A 15736-nucleotide genomic window follows, 5' to 3' on the forward strand; every position below is an offset into this window, starting at 1 on the left:
TGGGATTTTAGAATTCACACATATTTTCTTCCTCTCAGGACCAGGATGGCACAGTGCCCCTTTTGCTTATCTCAAATCTCATCTTATATAAAATACCAATGTGTTTCATCACTTACCCTGTTCACTTTTTTATCTTTGATCAAAGAGTTTTAGAACAATACTTACCTGGCAGGGGAGATACCATGATCACGAAGGTGGTTTCCCCAGGGCGAGGCTTATCCATTGCACTCCGGATGTGCTGACCCCTGCGATTTCCCCAAATGTGGGAAACTCGACTGCATAATTTGTGGTAGTGGGGGACTGCGTTCGCACTCTCCCCTAAAAAAAAAAAAAAAAAAAAGAGTTTTAGAACAATTATCTTCCTCATTTAAAATCCTTTGTAAATGTTTCCCCTCAAATAAATCTTGATTATTTCCTCAAAATCAGAATGACTCTTGGTGGTCAACAGAAATATATTATCTATCAGATTATCTTTTTCATTCTATTCTCAATATATTGGTTGATTTTTATTAAGCTGAATCTGTGAGTCATATATCTCCCTAGTCATTGGTAATTGTTTTTTAATAGTGCCTTTATATTGAATCCTATTAACTTCTTAAATCCAATGCTAATAATTATTCTTTTTCTGTATGGTCCCTAAAAATTCACATAGATTAGTTATTATAGTCATATTTTGTTATAAAATAGCTTTATTTTTAAAGTTTTCTCTGTGTCACACTCAATCAATATTCTTTTTAAAGAGAATATATTTTAAAATATGTTTGGGCCCGACCAGTGTGCTCAGTGGTTGAATGTTGACCTGTGAACCAGGAGGTCACAGTTTAATTCCCAGTCAGGGCACACGCCTGGGTTGCAGCTTGATCCCCTGTGGAGGAGCTTGCAGGAGGCAGCCGATCAATGATTCTCTCTCATCATTGATGTTTCTATCTCTCTCTCCCTCTTCCTTCCCCTCTGAAATTAATAAAAATATATTTTTAAAAAGAGTAATGTAAAAAAGTCTTTAAAATAGATATATAATACATATATATTGTTTTGTACTATAGAGCTGATGCAGAATATACTAGTACTAGAGGCCTGGTGCATGAAATTCGTGCACGGGGGAGGAGGCGGTGTCCCTTAGCCCAGCCTTCACCCTCTCCAATCTGGGACCCCTTGAGGGATGTCTGACTGTCAATGGGCGGTCAGACATCCCTCTCACAATCTAGGACTGCTGGCTCCCAACTGCCCTCCCAGGCTGGCCTGGTCCCACCCAACTGCCCTCCCCTGCAGGCCTGGTCCCCCACAATTACCCTACCCTGCAGGCTGGTCCCCCTCAACTGCTCTCCCCTTCAGGCCTGACACCCCCAACTGCCCTCCCCTGTAGGCCTGGTCCCCCTGAACTGCCTTCCCCTGCAGGCCTGGTCCCCCCCAACTGCCCTCCCCTGCAGGCCTGGTGCCCCCCAACTGCCCTCCCCTGCAGGCCTAGTTGCCCTCAACTGCCCTCCCCTGCTGGCCTGGTCCCCCCAACTGCCCTCCCCTGCAGGTCTGGTTCTCCCCCCCCGCCAACTGGCTCCCTTGCAGGCCTGTGTCCCCCCTAACCACTCTCCCCTGCAGGCCTGGGTACCCCCCCCAACTGCCCTCCCCTGCAGTCCTGGTCCCCCCCCAACTGCCCTCCCCTGCTGGCCTGGTCTCCCCCAACTGCCTCCTCTGCTGGCCTGGTTATCCCTAACTTCCCACAACTGCTCTCCCCTGCAGGCCATCTTGTGGCAGCCATCTTGTGTCCACATGGGGGCAGCCATATTTGACCACATGGGGGCAGCCATCTTGTGTCTTGATGTGACGGTCAATTTGCATATTACTCTTTTATTAGGTAGTATATGTTTTGATAAGTAGGTTCTTTTCTCTGTCTTAAAATCTGGATTTTTCAGAGAGTATAAAGGTTGGTTTGGTTAAGAGTTGATTGCACAGCTTATGAGTTCTTGAATGATGCATATGATAAATGTCACTATTCTAGAAAAGAAATAAAACCAGAATACTGCAACAACATGAAAATCAGAATGAAATGGGAATTGACTGAAGAAAGGAACTCTAGCTGAGCTTTTTAAGCCCACTTGATAAGTGATAGCAGTGAGTTTGAGAGGATGTTTAAGCAGACGTGATATTTATTTAAATACTTAAAAAGTTATCTTAGCAAAAGATTATATGACCTGTTGATGAGTACACAATTGAAACTATGAAACATTTTCAAATTTCAGTAGGCTTCAGATCATAAATACATAGAGCTTCCATAGAAGAAGACCTGAGGCAGCTAGGTCCATGGTTCCATTCCCCTGGAATCTCGTGGAAGTTAAATAACTTGCTTTTAGGAACAGGATAGTCTCTGAGCCTGATCCCACACATAGGCCTGTTTGACACAATGCTTTCCCTAATTTAGTTTTCTTTCTTAACAGTAAATCCTGTCTGTGCCCAGGTATGTTGTTCAGCTATGCTTAGAATATGACATGACATATTCCAGTGTTTATGAATGAGAGAACCCATCATTTATATTTAAAATGTTTTTAAAGTGCTTTTAATTTTTTCTTATCAAATGTGTTCATCAGTGAGTCCCTGATAAATTATCCTTATGCTTTCTGACTTCCTTATTATGCTTTATAACGCAGTTATTTTACTCGTTGATTTCTGAAGAAAACTCTATGATTTAGAACCAACTAAAATTTGTCATTATAGCTATATATTTAAATGTTAGATAATATTCTTATAAATGGTTATTTTAATAAAATTGTGTAGCATCTATTTTTATTCTCTTACTAAGTGCACTTGTAACAATAATATGGTGTAACAAAAATCTGATCCAACTTTGAGGGGTTTTTATTTTTGTTTTTTGAGGGGGTTTCCTTTTTTAGTTTTTATTACTAGAAACAATTTTTTTTTTTCTATTTACAGCTGGTTTTAGAAGAAGTTTTCGTCTAAGTAGAAAAGATAAGAAAACAAATAAATCCATGTATGAATGTAAGAGGAGTGACCAATATGACACAGCTGATGTTCCCACATATGAGGAAGTAACCCCATATCGGCGACAAATGAATGAAAAATACAGACTTGTTGTCTTGGTTGGTAAGTGTCTGCGTGTGTGTGTGTAATTCGGATGAAATGAGTGAGATAGTAAAAATTTCACTTCAAAGAACATCGTACTTGAAGTTTCGAGCTAAAAAATCTCACCCATTGTTCACATAGAGCCCATGCCCCTTCAGGGCGCTGAGCTGAGTATTTCCAAGTAGGGCCTCCCTCAGTCAGGTCAGCAGGTGTTGGCCCTGCTCTGCCTTTACTGCACTGTCCAGGCGTGGCCACGCATTGCACTTGTCATTACTGCCTTACTTTCGCTCTCCTTAAAATTCACCAACTATTCTGAAGTATCCCAGGCTGATTTTCCTTGTTTTTTTATCCCTCTCCACTCTGTTCACTTGTTGGGCAGCCCACCTGGGGTAGTCCTCCCAGTCACCAAGGAAAGGCCGGGCTTGACCTTAGTCTCTGCTCAGACTTCAGGCTGCCTCTCAGCAGGTTTTTATGGCAGAGACAGCATCCGTGTCAGTGCTCAGAGGGAGGAGCCCCCCCTTTCCCACCGGCCTCCAGCCTCAACTCCAGGGCTTCTCAGACTTACACACTTTGAGTCAACTGGGCATCTTCTTAGCACAGTTTCTGTTCTCTCCCAAGTTCCCAGATACCCAGGCTGATTCTGGAGTGCCTTTTGCTTTTCAGCTACTAGTATTGTTTATAATGCACATGTAGGGAGGCTGTGCACACAGGATAGCCTGGTTGCTCTGTTGAAATGGGATCAGTTGCCATTACCTTCTTTTGTTGGTGGCTGTAAACTGGCTGCAATTTATTTTGATATCACACTTATTTTGTACTTTGTTATCATGTGTTTAAATGATGATTTTAAAGCCTTTGGTTTTGTCTTAATTTGCTGTTCAGGATTTGTTCAGTGATATTTTAGACTTGGTATGTCTGCTTCATACTGATTTATTATATTTTCAGCTTTTATTATAAAACTAGAGGCCTGGTGCATGAAATTCATGCACTAGGGGGGGAGGGGAGTCCCCTCAGCCAAGCCTGCACCCTCTCCAATCTGGGACTTCTGGCTCCCAACTGCCTGCCTGCCTGCCAGTCTGATCACCCCTAATCACTCCCCTGCCATCCTGATCGATGCCTAACTGCTCCCCTGCCAGCCCGATTGCCCCAAACTGCCCTCCCCTGCCAGCCTGGTTGCCCCCTACTGACCTCCCCTGCAGGCCTGATTGCCCCCAACTGCCCTCCCCTGCTGGGCTGATCACCCCTAACTGCCCTCTACTGCTGGCCTGATTGCCCCCAACTGACCTCCCCTGCAGGCCCGATTGCCCCCAACTGCCCTCCCCTGCAGGCCTTGTCCCCCTGAACTGCCCTCCCCTGCAGGCCTGGTCTCCCCCAACTACCCTACCCTGCAGGCCTTGTCCCCCCCAACTGCCCTCCCCTGCAGGCCTGGTCCCCCCCAACTGCCCTCCGCTGCTAGCCTGGTCCCCCCCAACTGCCCTCCCCTGCAGGCCTGGTCGCCCCTAACTGCCCTCCCCTTCTGGCCTGATCGCCCACAACTACCCTCCCCTGCTGGCCATCTTTGACCACAGGGGCGGCCATCTTGTGCAAGGGTGTGAGGGTCAATTTGCATATTACCTCTTTATTATATAGGATTCTTATAAGAAAGTCTTTAGCCCCTAACACTTTATTTCCCTATTTTGGAGCAATTTCTGGTATAATATAATTTTTAATTTTTTAATCCCACCCTTATCATCACTGTGGCCTTGATTTTCCATAGTGGAAAGTGATTTCATTGTGTGTGTGTTTTAATCCTTACCCAAGGATATGTTTTTATTGATTCTAGAGAGAGGAAGGGAAAGAGAGAGAGAAACATGGATGTGAGAGAGAAACATTGATCAGTTGCCTCCTCTATGCACCCTGACTAGGGATCAAACCCACAACCGAGGCATGTGCCCTGACTGGGAATCGAACCCACAAACTTTTTTTGGTGCACGGGATGTCGCTGCAGCTGAGCCACCCAGCCAGTCTTTAATCCTATCCTTTCCATCGCTGTGACCTTTATGGAGCATGATCTTCCATAGTGAAAAGTGACAGCCAGGGTTGTCGTATGTAACTGTCCTTCAAAAGTGTTTCCTGTTATTCGCTTCCTTCTGTGTAGTCATTGTCCAGAAAACCTTTTAACTTGTTTGTGTAGCACATTTGTAGTATTAGACTTTTAGAGTTTATTTTCTAAAGTCTATTACATCCTGTGAGGTGGGGTGGTGGAGACAGTGAGAAACAGGCCTCTGGGGCAAGGCAGGCTGCCTTCCAGCCAGTTCTGCTCTTCCATAACCATGTGACACCCGAACATTTCAGATTTTGGGGGGGCATTTTTTTCTTCATCTGAAAAATGAGGACAATAAGAGCATCTGCTTTCTAGGTTTGTTTGAATGTTAAATGAAATAGTATTTGCGAAGACTTAGATGAATTCCTACTACCTCAGTTAGGTTTTAATAAACAAAACTCTTCTATTTTAACTAAAAATATAAGTTGAACATGAAATGTTAAAATATGAATAGGCTTCTGCTGATTTTGATCATTAGTGTTCCAAATATTTATAAATTAAATTAGATTATTTAGCAATTTATCATCTAAAAGGGAATCAAGCAGTGGACTTGAATTTTGGAAATTCTGGATTGTTCCTGAATTGACTATTTACTTCTCATTATTGTAGAAATCATATACTGTACTTAGGAAATAGTTCCTGGGCTCTTACAACAGGTGTAGGAATATGGAAAGTGTATAAGCATCCTGGTCCTCCTCAAGACTAATTTGTTTTTCTCAGTGTTTTCAAAGCCATTGGGAATAAATATGTTTGCTTTGAAACTATTAGATAAATACTAGAGGCCCAGTGCATGGATTCGTGCACCAGTGAGGTCCCTCGGCCTCACCTGCGCCCTCTTACAATCCAGGACCCCTTAGGGGATGTAGTAGTGTGTGAAGCAGCAGGCGGCCAGGGAGGAGCCTGAGCCCAGGCCAGATGCCGCACCACTCCCGCTCATCCTGGCCCCGCAGCGCCTGCCTCTGCCGCTGCTGGGTAGCGCTCCTGGAGAGGTGGGAGAGGCTCGCGGCGCCACAGCCGCACTCTTGCTGTGGGGTGGGAGCACACTGACCACCAGGGGGCATCTCCTGCGTTGAGCATCTGCCCCCTGGTGGTCAGTGTGTGTCATAGTGACCGGTCAAACGCTCGACTGGTCAAGCGGTAGACTGGTCACTTAGGGTTTTATATAGAGAGAGATTGTTAAGAAGGTACATAGTTTTTATTTTCCCTGGATTCTTACCACAGTATTGCATGATTTTTATTCTTGGACTTAATGTTCAAGAAATTAAAATCTAACAAGTTATTAACATGGCAAAAATATGTGGAGGACTTTGAGCTCGATCAGAAGTATTTCATTTCCAAAGCCACATTTCAGCCACTAAAACATCTCAGTGACAGTTTGTGTTATATTCACTTCTGCATTTAAAAGTATTTTCCAAAAAGTATGTTAAGACCAAATGTCAGGCATTTAGTACATTTTTCTACATAAGTTTTGTCTTTGGTGAAACTTGACTTTTAAAAAATAGTAATGTGTGTTTGCAGGTGAAGGAGCGGTAAGAAAGCTTTAGTGTTCAAAAACTATAAAACACTTATATCGTAAGCCAATAGGAGAGCAAAAATTCGTCTGTGGATATTCAGACAATTTGTGACTTGTTCTATCTGGTTACAAGGCATAAGAGGCAAAAATAAACGTTTATTTATGTTTCATGTTCTTAGTTTGAGCACTAAGTACTGTTCTGCCCTCCTTTGTGCTGACTTTTATATGCTGTGTAAAGACTGTGAGGTGGTTTGAATAGACATTTATAAGACTGTCATAATTTTTCCATAAAACTATAGCAAAACAAAAAGTTATCCCACATAAAGCAGAGAGAAAAGTAACTCAAAACTAAACGTGAGTGTTAATGTTTGTTAGAATTCCCAAAGCTTTAGTTGACCTTAGATTGAAGGCTTGTAGGAGTTACTCTGCTCTAGAGGGTTTTATATAGACATCTGTAAATCCCAAAGTCATCATTGGATTTATGAGTGTGGGATGGATTTAAAATTATAATCCTTGTATATAAGACATAAATATGATCTTTATTAGAATCTCATTGGCTCTTTATGACATCGGTTGGTCGTAAGTGTTTATACTCCAGCTTAATTTCTGGGCACCAATTACAGTTATGTTTATTCAGCTGATTTCTATGGAGTACCTACTGGACCAGGTACTTCCTCAGCACGAGGGTTTGTTGGTGAACAACACAAACATTCTTGCCCTTATGGTGTTTACATTCTAATAGGAGGAGATACATACACTAAAAAATTCATAATAAATTAGTAATAAATAATAAAGTCAATTGTATAGTTATTCAACTGTGATATATGCTGTAGAAGCTAAATAATAAGTGTTACCCCAATAAATTTAATACGATTTAAATTAAAAAATAAAAAATAAATTAAAAAGAAGATAATTTAAGAGGATTTAGAGGAATCAATAATTTGTGATTTTGAATCGGAAGATCCTGGTACCTCATTGGAAAGGTCAAATTTTTTATCAGACTCTTGAAGTAAGGAAGTTGTCCATGCTCTCTTCTGCTTAGCTAAGGAAGATGGGTGGTTTTATTTTTATCTTTTAATTTTGCACTTTTGTCATAGCCCCAGGGTAGAAGTGAGACAGGACTTGATTTGTGTAAGTCTAGAATAAATAGCTGCTTTGGAAAAATGATCCTCTTTCAACAAGCTCCCCACTCCCTTTTTCTTTTCTTCTTTTTTTGACAGTAGCACTCAGGTGATACTTCACAAATAGCAATCCCCTCCCCCCCCCCCCCCCCCACCCCGACAGAGGAAAGAAAATCTGAGCCTCTATCAGGGCTTGTTGCTAAGTTGCTACATTTTCTATACAGATTGATTCCCAGGGAACTTTAAATTTCGTGTTATAAACAGAAATCCAGTCCAAAAATCCAGCCACCCATTAAAACCTTTTGCACTCGGATGTCGAGTGTGACTCGACACGGTTAGCATTAGAATAAATGAATCGAGAACAAAGCAAGCGAGTGCAAAGGGTTAATGTGATTATTATAAGACTGCAAGTCAGATATAATAGTATGATTGTTTTTATTTTATGCTTAGAGCAACAAAAATAGTAGTGCTACAATATGATAAGTAGACTTTTTACATGTGTCTGATCTGAGCAATACTTAGAGATTTCGCATGATTTGTCTTTCAGTAAATCAAATGAGTAAATGTGTTTTTTAGGTAACAAAAGCAGTTTGGATATTTATTGCAGGTTTCAGTAATTCTGATATTTTTCTCTGGATGATAAGAGTAAAAAGTCTGGCCAATATTATAAAAATCTCCTGCACGCCTCCTACTGGGGATTGAGCCCACAACTCAGGCATGTACCCTGACCAGAATCAAACCAATGACCTCTTCCTTCCTGGGTCAACACTCAACCACTGTGTAACACTGGCTGGGCTAATATGCCATTTTTATGTTTGTGCCAAGATGTACGAAGATCAGTAGCAAAAGTGAATAGTGCTTGGTCAGAACAACAGATTTCTTTCTAATAAATAATTTAACATTGGACATAAATCCAAATAAGAATGTATTTTATCATTAATCCATTATGACTGTTACATGAATATCTAGTGTGTTACAACAAACTTGGCCTATTTGCACCTACCTGTATCTCCCTTTCTCAGAAGTTCCTTTCCTAACAGATTATTAACACTATAATCTTTAGCATGGTTATTGTCTTTTTATGTGTATTTACATTATTAGATTCAATTTGATGCTCATCAGCCTTAAGAACTACAACTAAGTTCTATGCCAGATATTTACAAATAAAAATTACTCATTCTTTGTAGACTTGTATAAGTGTCATTAAAAATATATACTGTATATACCACATTTTATTAATTTTATTAAAATTATATTCACAGTAGTAATACATTATTTTTCTAGTACATAATCATTCACTCAGCATCTGCACTTAACACACGAATAAGTAGATGGTTAAAACGCCAAAGTACAAACTTTGGCCATAAACCTTTTTTTAAATTTAGGATTGTGATAGTGATATTTTAAAGCAGTGTATGTCTAAATGCTCCTATATGAAGACCAGGAATTTACATATGGATTTTTAAATTTTTTTTCTCCTTCAGATAAAATTAAAGGCATTTTTTGCAGTTAATGTGACTATTTTCTTAAATGTAAACTTTTAACTAGAAACTTTAGCATCATTTAATTGATACCCTAAGTGGACTATATTTCTTTGGTTGAAGTAAATGAATGTTTATATAAAACCACATACAACACTGTTTCCTACTTTCAAGAGTGAGTTACGCCTGGCTGGTTTGGCTCAGGGATTGGACGTCAACCCATGAACCAGGAGGTCACGGTTAGATTCCCAGACGGGGCAAATGCCCGGGTTGCAGGCTCAATCCCTGGCGGGCAGGTGGGTGGGGGGGTAGTGCATGTTGGAGGCAGCTGATCAATGGTTCTCTTTCATCAATATTTCTCTCTCTCATGGTTGCATTTAATTAGTGAATTACTAATTAAAAGCACAAAAGTAATTAAAAATATGCCTTTCTAATGATTTTAATTATCCAATAGACATTTTTTATAAGAATTTCAACTAACGGGATTGATACACATGGCTTTATTCTTCCTAGAATTTACAAAGTGATTTTGTAATTTATATGAAAATTTTTAAAATGTAACAGAAATACTTACATTTCTGGTTTGAATAGAAACATTCTTGCCCTGACCAGTGTGGCTTGGTTGGTTGAGTGTCAACCCCTGCACCAGTCACTGGTGGTTCCCAGTCAGGAAACATGTCTGGGTTGTGGGCTTGATCCCTGGTAGGGGGAGTGCAGGAGGCACCGATCGCTGGTTCTCTTTCATCGATATTTCTCTCTTTCATGGTTGTATTTGCTATTTTTTTTTTTTTTTTTTTTTTAGTCCTGAATCAAGAATCCTGATAGATGTGCCCAGTGTGTATTGCCCAGGCCTGGTGTGCACACCATCATCATGAAGCTGAGTTTAGACTTCTCAGAGGTTCTGCACAGAATGAGTTTTGAGATTCCCCAGATTGGGCTTCTGCCATGTTTTGTAGCCAGAAACTTTTCTTATTCCACAAGCACAGATAGTCATCACTACCTAAAATGTGGGGTAGCTTGGAACCGGGTAAAAAAACTCCGTGAAGTTATGGATTAGCCAGAAACAGACAATGGAGCAGCTGGCTACCCGATTTGGTATTTCATTGGCATTCTTTTGATAAGGTAATAGGTAGAATGGAAAGAATGTAGACTTTAGAGTCTGACAGGCAGGCTTTGAATACCAGTTAAACAGAACTCCAGATGTGTGACCTTAGAAAAATTATTTAACCTTTGATTGTCTTAGTTTTCTCATCTGTAAAATGAGGATAATCCCTTTTTTTGCAGAGATGTTTTGAGGATTAGGAATGGTGCACGTAGCCATGTGACATGCTTGCCATGTAACCACATGACACGTGACTACATAGTGCCGCCGTTGTCGTCGTCATCATCACCATCATCACCATCATCACCATCACCATCATCGTTCCAAAGCCTGTTGTTTGTGATTTAAATCCGTGCTAGATAGGTAGTTTCCTTTGCCTCTCTTTATTATTAACAAGCACAATGGAAAACTATAACTTATATATATATACATATGCATAAATGTATTTTACCAGTTGTAACAAAAACTTATATATTGAAGGGGAAATGAATCTGTCCCACAGGAGAGGCACACAAATGAACCTAACTCAGTTTGCATTCTAAATTGACTACAGTATAAACAGACTTTGTATTATAAATACAAACCAGCCAACTAAAAATATGAACTTACGCCTAGTCCTAGAAAGATACAGGATAGGAATGTGAATCTAAGCTGTGGTCTTAATGTCAAGATCTAATGAGGAGAAACAGTAGAACTTCTCCAGTGTAAATGGCAGGACTAAGCTAAGGGCCTGTCAGGGAACATGCTGTTTGTAGGCCTCCCGGGCAGTTTTGTAGTAAGAATGATCGAAATTGTATCCCTGTTTTAACCTTTTTGTGATGATACTCCCACCTTTGAAGTTGATAACCTCAAGTCTAATCTAGGGAAAATTTTTCAAATAAAATCATTTGCCACTGAACATTCTTGGCATACTCAAAGAGTGTGCAGTGAAGCAAGCCGCTACAAAGAGTTAGGTTATGTAAGAGCTAAAATTGACTATAGTCAAAATTTAAGGCCATCACATTAGAGACAGCATACTTTTCTCCACTAATTCAAACATACCTAGTTTTTCCTCCAGCATTCAAATAAATCATTGAGATTTTTTGCCGTGGGTAGTAAAAGAAATAAGAAAGATTCTCACTCAGCAAAGTATCTCACTTTGGGAAGCACTCCAGAGCTGGTATCTACTGAAGAAACGGCTTTTTGTCCTGGGTGCCTTGTATGTATGTGTGTTGGGAGGTGGGGAAGAGAGTGGTAGGCAAGGACCCACTATTTAAGTTTTAGTGTTTTGTTTGCTTCTATCTTTTTCTTTGAGCATATTTAATTGGGTTTGTATTATCTGTACAGAGAATACAGACCAATTGTAATACCCCTTGCTTTTCTCATTTGTTTTCTAGTTATTTTAAAAAGTAAGTTTTGGTACATTAAATATTTTTGTACCTTTAGAGTATATAAGATATATACCCCTGGATGGTGTCTGGCATTTTGTAGACCGTTACTAAATACTTACCACTTTCCACCGCTCCTTTGGAGATCTCATCTTCTCGGTCTCAAGTTTTACCTTGTGACTATATTTACAAGGGCTCCCTAGCCCTGGCCTATTGCATTGCAGTCCTTGTCTGAGTTTAGGTAGATAGACTTCCTCCCCTTAAACTCACTATTCCAGATCCCTGTTCACCACCCTCCCCTCTGCTTTTCTTTATTTTAAGATCAAGAGAGCCAAGTTCAAATTTGAGCTCTGCCAACTTTTCTTAGTGATCTTGAGTACGTTACCTAACTCACCATTGTATCTAGGTATTCTAGCTGCAAACTTCTTTGGTTCATTCAACAAATAGTTTTATCTCCAGAACAGCATAATTTCCAAGTAAATTTAAATTAATAAAACAAACTAATGAGTGCCTACAATTCACCAGATAGGGAAACAACTGGTGAACAAGTAGATGACACCTGTTTTCAAAGAGCTCACTTCTGTTAGAGGATAACCTCGGAGTGGGAGTACAGGGAACTCATGGACTTGGTACCTGACCCAAATTTAAACCTTCAGGGAAGATTCCCTCAGATGCCTAAGCTGAATCTTAAGCAGGAATTAGCACAGGAGAAGAGAGGACAGAGTGTTCTTGCAAAAGCAAGGAGCATGTGATGATGACCCAATACAAAGAGAACCTGCCACATTTCAGGAAGCGGCAGAAATCTTATGTAGCTGGAGTGTGCATTGTAATGAAGGAGTGGCCAGAGTGAATAATAGAAATATTAATGTAGCTCAAAACATCCAATCTCTATAAACCTATTAAAGAATTTATATTTGATTCTGTACACAGTGGAGGAAGAATGAGAGATGCTGGTAAGAAATGACAGAAGCTTAGGCCAGGATGGTGGAGATAGGAGTGAGCAGTAGCTGGAGGAGAGCATAGGGTTAAGGGACTTTTGTGTGTTTTTTTATTGTTGTTTTAAGGTAGGAGAGAATTAATATTAAGTGCTGAGGGAAAGAGCTAGAAGCAAAAATTTAAAAGGTAAAGATTTAAGAAGATAAATTTCTAAGAGAAGGCATAAGAGCGGATGACTAGAGAGAAGGGTAAAGGATGGTCTAGATAGATGAGTCTAGATCAGGCGTCCTCAAACTACGGCCCGCGGGCCACATGTGGGTGTTTTTGCCATTTTGTTTTTTTACTTCAAAATAAGATATGTGCAGTGTGCATAGGAATTTGTTCATAGTTCTTTTTTAAACTATAGTCTGGCCCTCCAATGGTCTAAGGGACAGTGAACTGGCCCCCTGTTTAAAAAGTTTGAGGACCCCTGGTCTAGATGCATAATAAATCAATGAAAATATATTTTAATAAATAAATAAAAGGGGCAGAGACTGAAGTCATATTGGGAAGCTTGAATTTAATATCTACACTAATAAAAGAGAAAAATGCTAACTGACCGTACCTTCACTATGCCCACAGCCAATCAGTGTGAGTATGCAAATTAACCCAACAAAGATGGTGGTTAATTTGCATACGCTGAGGGAGGGAGGAGTGAAGACTGAAGACAGCATAGAAGGAAGAGGGCAGGAAAGCGGAAAGCAAGACGGCTGCGGGAGGGAAAGCGCGGGTGGGGGGCAGGCAGAGCGGGCGGTGGCGGTGGCGGCGGCAGGAGGGAAAGCGTGGGGTGGGGGGTGAGGGGTGGGGGACAGAGGAGGCAGGGAAAGTGCGGGGGGTGGCGGGAGAGGTGGTGGTGGTGGGAGGGAAGCCCGCAGGAAGCCCTGTTCTTGCAGGAATCTTCCTGCAACGGGCCCCTAGTTTTAGTAATAAAATATATCTCATAGTGATAGCAGAGTCAAGGTTTTCTCAGTAAGTGAACTAGAGAAAGGTCTCTAGAGACCAGGGATTGGGGAAGTAAGATGTTAGTGTTTCAGAGGGTGTTCACAGCATTATTGAGGTTACCCAAAATGGTGGTAGGAGTGAGGTGCAGAGAATGACAATGGCCAGGTGGTTAAGTCTTAGAGCAGTGGTTTTTGACAGGGCAGTACTGCCCACCAGGTATCAAAAAGGACATTTTTGAGGATTATTTTTAAATTTCAAAATGACTGAGGGGGTCAGGGATGTAGACTTCACATTTCTGCAGTATAAAAATCTGACCTATGTCACACACAACTTCTGAATGTTGTGCTAGACATTCAGGAACTGAATTGCTGACTCAACATATGGTGGGGTTGCAAAATAAGAGGTGTACCGTCTGTGACACTCAAGCTCTGTCCGGTCCCTGGGGAGGAGCGGGGGACTATTGTTACACTGAATTTAGATGTAAAGTGCACATCATTTGCAAAAGAATGATTTTCTTCACTTCTGTAGTCTTGACATGTTATCTCTTTCTCAATTCAGGCTGTGTCCTTATCATATTCCATTAAGTCTTACCTGTGATTTCTATCCAATTGCTAGTCTTATTCTAATGTTTACCTGTACCTTTGGGCTTTCATTTTCCTGTGCTTTCTTTTTTTAAAATAACTTTTTCTTTTTAAATTACACTTGACATACAAGATTTTATTAGTTTCAGGTATACAATATAGTGATTAGACATTTATAAAACTTACTAAGTGATCACCTTGATAAATCTAGTAACCATCTGACACCATACATAGTTATTACAATACTAGAGGCCTGATGCATGAAATTCATGCGGGGGGGGGGGGGGGGGGGGGTTGTCCCTCAGCCCAGCCTGCACCCTCTCTAATATGGGATCCCTCTCACAATCCAGAACTGCTGGCTCCCAACCACTCGCCTGCCTGCCTGCCTAATTGCCCCTAACCGCTTCTGCCTGCCAGCCTGAACTCCCCCTAACCACTCCCCTGCCAGCCTGATCGACACCGAACTGCTCCCCTGCCGGCCTGATTGCCCCTAACTGCCCTCCCCTGCCGGCCTGGTTGCCCCCAACTGCCTTGCCCTGCAGGCCTGGTCACCCCTAACTGTCCTCCACTGCTGGCCCGGTCACTCCTAACTTCCCTCCCTTGCCAGCCTGGTTGCCCCTAACTGCCTTCACCTGCCAGCCTGATTGCCCCTAACTGCCCTCCCCTGCTAGCCCAGTCACCCCTAATTTACCTCCCTTGCCAACCTGCTCACCCCCAACTGCCCTCCCCTGCTGGCCTGGTCCCCCCCAACTGCCCTCCCCTGCAGGCCTGGTCCCTCCCAACTGCCCTCCCCTGCTGGCCCAGTCACCCCTAACTTACCTCCCTTGCCAACCTGCTCACCCCCAACTGCCCTCCCCTGCTGTCCTGGTCCCTCCCAACTGCCCTCCCCTGCAGGCCTGGTCCCTCCCAACTGCCCTCCCCTGATGGCCTGATCGCCCACAACTGCCCTCCCCTGCCAGCCATCTTGTGGTAGCCATCTTGTGTCCACATGGGGGCGGACATCTTTGACTACATGGGGGTGGCCATCTTGTGTGTTGGAGTGATATTCAATTTGCATATTACCTCTTTATTATATGGGATTATTGACTACATTCCCTATACTGTATTTTACATGCCCATGACTATTTTCATAGCTGCCAATTTGTACTTCTTAATCCCTGTCCCCTTTTCACCGATTTCCCAGTTCCCATCCCATCTGGCAACCATTAGTTGTTCTCTGTGTCTATGAATTTGTTTCTGTCTTGTTTGTTCATTTGTTTTGTTTTTTTAGATTCCATATATAAGTTAAATCAGTGGTATTTGTCTTTCTCTGTCTGACATTTTGATTAGCACAGTACCCTCTACGTCCATCCCTATTGTTGCAGACTACAAGATCTCATTCTTTGTAAGGCTGAGTTATATTCCATTGTATATATGTACCACTTTATTTGTATCCACTCACCCATTGATGAACACTTAAGTTGCTTTCATATCTTGGCAACTATAAACAATGCTTTAATGAA

General features: G+C 41.7%; 1 protein-coding gene and 1 non-coding gene across 2 annotated transcripts in view; both read left to right on the forward strand.

Annotated features, from left to right (window-relative positions):
• The window catches only part of MPP7 (MAGUK p55 scaffold protein 7), a 345710-nt gene that overhangs the window by 303860 nt on the left and 26114 nt on the right, over positions 1-15736 (forward strand). The window contains exon 15 of the mRNA XM_054716587.1: positions 2923-3093. Coding sequence (XP_054572562.1) covers positions 2923-3093 — 171 coding nt within the window. The remainder of the gene's footprint in view (positions 1-2922; positions 3094-15736) is intronic.
• On the forward strand, positions 158-321 carry LOC129149217 (U1 spliceosomal RNA). Its single transcript, XR_008556209.1, has one exon. It is a non-coding gene; the product is annotated as a U1 spliceosomal RNA (small nuclear RNA).

The sequence above is a fragment of the Eptesicus fuscus genome, chromosome 5 (assembly GCF_027574615.1).
Source record: "Eptesicus fuscus isolate TK198812 chromosome 5, DD_ASM_mEF_20220401, whole genome shotgun sequence".
NCBI lineage: Eukaryota > Metazoa > Chordata > Mammalia > Chiroptera > Vespertilionidae > Eptesicus > Eptesicus fuscus.